At 41.7% G+C, this 6,048-nt stretch overlaps 2 protein-coding genes across 2 annotated transcripts in view; one reads left to right on the forward strand and one right to left on the reverse strand.

Annotated features, from left to right (window-relative positions):
- The window catches only part of rpap2 (RNA polymerase II associated protein 2), a 24,789-nt gene extending 24,190 nt beyond the window's left edge, over positions 1-599 (forward strand). Inside the window, exon 12 of the mRNA XM_037681635.1 lies at positions 446-599. Coding sequence (XP_037537563.1) covers positions 446-599 — 154 coding nt within the window. The remainder of the gene's footprint in view (positions 1-445) is intronic.
- Positions 600-1,948: 1,349 nt separating this feature from the next.
- Positions 1,949-5,381, reverse strand: gfi1aa (growth factor independent 1A transcription repressor a). Its single transcript, XM_037681637.1, has 6 exons — positions 5,191-5,381; positions 4,904-5,077; positions 4,236-4,588; positions 4,026-4,163; positions 3,773-3,938; positions 1,949-2,150 (listed from the first exon to the last, which is right to left on the reverse strand). Exons 1-6 carry the CDS (start codon positions 5,300-5,302, stop codon positions 1,972-1,974), a joined length of 1,122 nt encoding a protein of 373 aa, XP_037537565.1. The 5' UTR covers positions 5,303-5,381; the 3' UTR covers positions 1,949-1,971.
- Between the last annotated feature and the right edge of the window lie 667 nt (positions 5,382-6,048).

The following is a 6,048-nucleotide window of genomic DNA, read 5'->3' on the forward strand; positions in this document are numbered from 1 at the left end:
TTTTTTTTTTTTGCTGAAATGTTTCACCTTCAATCCAGAAGGCTTCATCAGTCAAGGAAACACACAACACAAAACTGATTCTTCCCCCAACAGCTTACTCCAAAGTGGAACAAACCAGTTATGTTGATGCTAAGATGGGCCGGCACAAGAGGAGGGGGCATGCCAAAGAGACCATCTTGGCACCAACATAACTGGTTTGTTCCACTTTGGAGTAAGCTGCTGGGGGAAGATTAAGTTTTGTGTTATGCGTTTCCTTGACTGATAAAGCCTTCTGGATTGAAGGTGAAACATTTCACCACAAACGTCATGTCATCCTGCATCTGTGGCTCGGGTACTTTTTGTTTTTTTACGTTACTCAAATGTGACCTAAAGTTTCAGGGCTTCATTCTCAGACGTGCTTGCTTTTATGTGCTGTCCTGTCTGAGCACGTTCTGGTGTGTTTCAGGTTGTCGGCAGTGTCTCCGGTGGTGCTGCAGGCCTTGGAGACGTCGGCGTCGCTGCAGTACTTGAACACACTGATGGAGGAGCTCAGCCTGCAGGAGCAGGACCTTCTCAGCTTAGTCCAGATGTTCAAATCTCCACCACACCCACACCAGTAGGCATGCAGATATAAAATATCCAGCAAGGTGGGGGGGGGGGGGGGGGGGGGGGGTTGTTAGTTTTTTTTGAAGCAGCAGCACGTTTTTCATAATTAAAACAATTTAACAATAAAAAAAGTTTTGTTTTTCTGTTGAGCTCGTTCTCATGAACTGATTGAGCGCAGTGCACAGCAGCTCTATGTACACAAGCTGTGGTAGGATGTGTGCAAATCAGATCCTTGGAGCTGTGGATGTTTAACTTCTGCAGAGCTAAAACATAAATAAAAAAATCACACCCAGCTTTTCCCCATAAAAACACTGATGCTGCAGTTAGCAGCGTCTCCACTGTAATAAAAGCTGCTCTGCTCCCTCACACTTCCTTTATGTGGCGTTTTATGGCGCCATCATGTCATTTGTTATATGAGTATGTGAACGACTCGTTTGCCTGAGAATATTTGGTTTTGACCAGATGGCGCACGCAGCGAAACGTTCCTCTGCTGAAGGACGGAGATATCGACTCTGAGCTGTCACGGGGGTCTGGGGACGTGATTGATGGTCTGCACGAGTTAACTTCAGCTTCTTGTTTTTCACAACAAATCGGACCAAGAACAACTAGAGAAACTTCATTTTATGTATAAAAGTTTTAAAAAGGCTGAATGACTTTACTAAAATTAGTTGAACTGTTTTGCAGAACAAAGCTAGCAAAACAGTTTATATGAGTTAAAATTAGCAAATCTGTATGAAGTAGCTAAAATCTAAAGAAAAAATATTGTATTAATTGTCGTTAAAAGCTAAAATCGGCTAAAAATGAGAAAAATAACTGAAGACAAATTTTGCAAAACTGTTGCTAAAAGAATACAATTAGCTAAACCTTGGCTAAAAGCTAAATGTAACAAAACTTGCTTGAAGCTAGAATTAGCAAGACAGTAGCTAAAAGTAGTGCAATAAGACAAAAATGGCAAAGCTGAAGTAGATTTTAGGAATTAAGTTTTTGAATGAATGAAAAAATCACAATGTCTGGGTTTTTTTGTTGTAAATATTATATATAATATAATTAGAAGTATTAAAGTCATAGTGCATTGCTCCCAATCGAGCCGAACTATAAAAGAATGGCTAAAATAGCATAAAGTGTACAGAAGTAGTTTGCAAAAACAAAATAAACTAAAACCAGAAAAACAAACAAAAGAAATAAACTCGTTCTTTGAGCTCCTGTTTAATCCGTCACTAAAAACAAATCAATTGAAATTCAGCCTTGGAAATTAAACACTTCGCTTTTCCTTTTAATAATAATAATAATAATAATAACAATAAAAAGTTAAATGATAAATAAAAATTAAAGTTAAATAAGAAAACAGCAGGTCGATACAGCAAACTAAACCATGACCTGAGGAGCTCATTTCAGTCCATGCTGCGTCTCCTTGTGTCTCCTCAGGTCCACCTTCCTCTGGAAACCTTTCCCGCAGAGATCACAGCCGAAGGGTTTGAAGCCCGTGTGCTTCCGGCTGTGTGTGATCAGGTTGGAGCTCTGACTGAACGCCTTCCCACACACCTGACACTTGTGTGGCTTCTCACCTGGAAATAAGGACAGGTTCAGCTGAATGCTGCAAGCTAAATGACTGCTGAAGAGGCTGAAACTGAATTACTGAAGCTAAATGAACCAGGACTAGCTAAAAGGTATAAAAAAGTGAATGCTAGTTAAAAGAAGCAACACACCTAAAGTGGCAAAAACTGAAATTAGCAAAATGATGCTAAAATTAGCAAAACAGCTGTTAAAGTTAGCCAAACAGACGCTATGTTTGAAAAGAATGGTAGACAAAAGAAGCAGCTTAACAATAGCTAAAAGTAGGAAAAAGCTAGCTAAAAACACAAGGTAGCAAAAGGCTAGCTATGAGCAAAATGAGTTGCAAAATGGTAGCTTAAGGTAAATATAGCAATAAGCAAAACAATAGCTAAAAGCAAAAGGTAACAAAAAGTTATCAAAATGCTTAAGATGGCAAAAGACTAGCTAAAAACTACAATCCACAAAATAGTAGCTAGAAGCTTAAAGTGGCAAATGGCTAGCTAAAGGCATCAAAAGCTGAATGATGCTAAAAGCTACAAGGGGAAACATGAAAGCTAAAAGAAACAGGACAGAAGTTGTCATTTTGCTATTTTGTTGTTTAATGTAGTTAAAAACAAAATGCAGCAAAAAGCTAGCTAGAAGCTAAAAATAGCAATACGGTAGCTAAAAGCTAAAGGTAGCAAAAAGTTATCAAAATGCTCAAGATAATAGCTAGCTAAAAGCATAAGATAGCAAAAGGCTACCTATGAGCAAAATGAGTTGTAAAATGGTAGCTAAAACGTAAATATAGTAAAAAGCTAGCTAGAAGCTAAAAGTAGCAAAACAATAGCTAAAAGCTAAAGGTAGCAAAAAGTTATCAAAATGCTCAAGATAGCCAAAGACTATAGCTAAAAAATTAAATTGACAAAATGGTAGAAACAAAGTGGCAAACAGCTAGCTAAAGCTATCAAAAGTTGAAATAAAACTGATAAGGTTAATAAAACAGTTAAAATTAAAAACAGATGCTAAAAGCTACAAGGAAAAACATGAAAGCAAAAAGAAGCAGAAGTTGTCCATTTGCTATTTTTGTTGTTTCAAGTAGTTAAAAACTGAATGCAGCATAAAGCTAGCTAGAAGCTAAAAATAGCTAAACAATAGCTAAAAGCTAAGGTAGCAAAAAGTCATGAAAATGCTCAAGATAGCAAAAGACTAGCAAAAAACTAAAATTTACAAATTGGTAGCAGCTTAAAGTGGCAAACCGCTAATAACGCCATCAAAAGCTGAAATAAAACTGATAACGTTAATAAAAACAGTTACAATTAAAAACAGGTGCGAAAAGCTACAAGGAGAAACATGAAAGCTAAAATAAGCAGGACAGAAGCTGTCCATTTGCTATTTTGTTACTTAAAATGTAAAACAAAACTGAATGTAGCAAAAAGCTATAGTGAGAAGCTAAAAGTACTAGCAAGCTAAAAATAGCAACAAAAAGCTTAACAAAAGTAGCAGCTAAAAGTTAAAAGTAGCATGGAGACAAAACAGCTTAAGCTGATTTCGAAGAGAACAATGTTTCTGAAGGCATCTCAGTGTTTCTAATAGTAAAAAATAAAAGTGACGTCACTCCTGTGGGCCAGGTGCTCGGGTCACTGTTCCTCACCTGTGTGGATGAAGGTGTGCTTCTTCATGTCCGACTTCTGGTGGAACCTCTTCCCGCAGTACTGGCACGGATACGGCCGCGTGTCCGAGTGGATGAGCAGGTGCGTGGAGAGCGTGGAGGAGCGCTTGAAGCTCTTTCCGCAGATTTTACAGCTGAAGCTCCTCTCCTGAAAACAGAACCAGGATCCTCATGAAAACGGAGCTTTAGCCGCTTTTGGGGGGTTGGGCCCCGCGGGGCTCGGCCTGGGACTGACCTGTGAGTGGACTGCTCGGTGCTGATCCAAACTCACTGCGTGTCCGAAGGTTTTCCCGCAGATCCCGCACTCAAACGGCCTCGTGCCGCTGTGTGTGCGTCGCACGTGAACCTCCAGCCCGTGCGGAGTGGAGAACACCTGCGGGACGAATCACAGGTGAGCCTGTGATTTGCTCAGGTGAACCAACCCTCAGCCCCCCCGCAGCTGTACCTTACAACACTTGATGCACTTGTAGGACCCGTTTGTCTCCAGGCTGGACACGATGAAGTCTTCCTCGGACTTGATCTCCGCCGCGCGCGGCTGCGTGAACTCCTCTCCATCCCGCATCCTGCAGAGTCTGCGGGCCGCGGGGGACAAGTCCCGAAAGCATCCGGCCCCGAGGTCCCGCCGTGCGTAAAGCACCTCCCCTCTGCTGTCCTCCGCAGCCGGGGAGCGGGGGCCACCGTGGCCCCGGAGGTGGCTCTGAGCCAGGTGCCCAAGCTCGGAGCCCGAGAAGGCGGACCAGGGGTAAGAGAAGAGCGGGATGTTGAAGTCCGCTGAGGGGGGGCGACACTTGTCTGACTCTGGGGATCATTGGGGGACATGAGTGAGACTGTTGGACCAAACGGGTCAACACGACACACAATCAGTTTAGTCACATCTGTGCGTCTTTTTTGTTTTTACAAACATTGTTTCTGCAGAAAAAAAACATATAAATCTCTATTTGATTATTCTCATCTCAACAGTAAAAAATAAAATTTCCAGATTTTTTTCCTCTGACTCATTTCGTATTTTTTTTTTTTTGTTTGTTTGTTTGTTTGTTTTTAAACTTTTGACAGCTCGGATGATGAATTTTAAAACTTTTTTTAGATGGCCACAAACTTTTCTAAGTTTCCCACCTGGTGAGGAGGACGGAGACGGTGGTCTCCAGTAGTCACAGTCCGAGGACCTGTCGCTGCCCCTGCAGTTCAGCGGGGAGCTGGAGGACAGGGAGCCCGGGGACCCTCGCTCAGCGCCGCTCACGTCTTCCTGCAGCTCCGAGCTGGACCCGAACTCCTCCTGAGACTTGGTCCCTGATAACACCAGAGAATATTATATTTTAACCATCTCCTTGAAGGAAGTCTCGTTCTCGTTCAGGGTAAAGTTCACATTCTTCCGTGCGTAATTACGCACAAAATGAACCCACCTGCGCACACGCGAGCCAGAACAGTGTCCAGCCTGCTGCAGTCATCGTCCAGGCAGCGGGGCTGGTGGTAGCTGTGGGCCCGTTTGCTCTTCACCAGGAAGGACCTCGGCATGTTGAAGTGGCCCCAGATCTAAAACCCTGCTCTGGACTCCGATCCTGTCCTCTGACCCGGTCTCTGGACAGAACGAAACACCACTGCTTGTCAGGGGAGTCGGTGTTGGGATTTTGGCGGCCCATTACGCATGCGCAAAGAGCTGGTTCGTTTACCAGGTGTCGCTGGGCAGGAGGCCAAAGAAAACATTTTAGAGCAGGTATCCCCGCGTGGGTCGAGTCAGAAGACCAGAACCTCTGGTGCTTTAAACCTTAAATTACTTTACACCACCTGAGCTTTATGTTCTTAAAAACAAACTCTGATGAATTGTAGAACACAAAAGCACAAAATAAAATGGAAAAACTAAACTAAATTCAAAGCTAAAATTAACTACATTTTTATAGAAAGCTAAAATTAGCTAAATAAAGATAACTCACAACCATTGATAAACGCTAACAAAACAGAAGCTTAAAGCCAAAAATATCAAAATCACGGTTTAAGTGAGCAAATCTGGAGCAAAATTGTAACTCAAAGCTAAAATCAGTAGCTAAAAGCTAAAAGATGCTAAGCAAGATAAAGTGAATTTACTGAAGGAGATTTCTGAGAACAAGGTGTTTGATGGAACTGCAGTGGACAGTTTTTGTAAATAAAATAAAATAAGTTTTGAAACTTTCAGCTCATTAATAAAAATCTCATAATTCCTGAACGAACTGAAAGTTTTGATAAATGAGGGTTTTAAAACAGATTATAATTTTTTTTAATTATGC

Source organism: Nematolebias whitei, chromosome 9, assembly GCF_014905685.2.
Source record: "Nematolebias whitei isolate Nwh7 chromosome 9, NemWhi1, whole genome shotgun sequence".
Lineage (NCBI taxonomy): Eukaryota > Metazoa > Chordata > Actinopteri > Cyprinodontiformes > Rivulidae > Nematolebias > Nematolebias whitei.

What these genes read in the sequence shown, in the direction of transcription:
- gfi1aa (XM_037681637.1), bottom strand. Translation starts at nt 5,302, where the DNA reads ATGCCGAGGTCCTTCCTGGTGAAGAGCAAACGGGCCCACAGCTACCAC. An exon ending in AGTGCATCAAGTGTTGTAAG is followed by an intron (nt 4,164 to 4,235) that starts GTACAGCTGCGG and finishes TTCGTCCCGCAG; the next exon opens with GTGTTCTCCACTCCGCACGG. An exon ending in ACCGAGCAGTCCACTCACAG is followed by an intron (nt 3,939 to 4,025) that starts GTCAGTCCCAGG and finishes TTCTGTTTTCAG; the next exon opens with GAGAGGAGCTTCAGCTGTAA.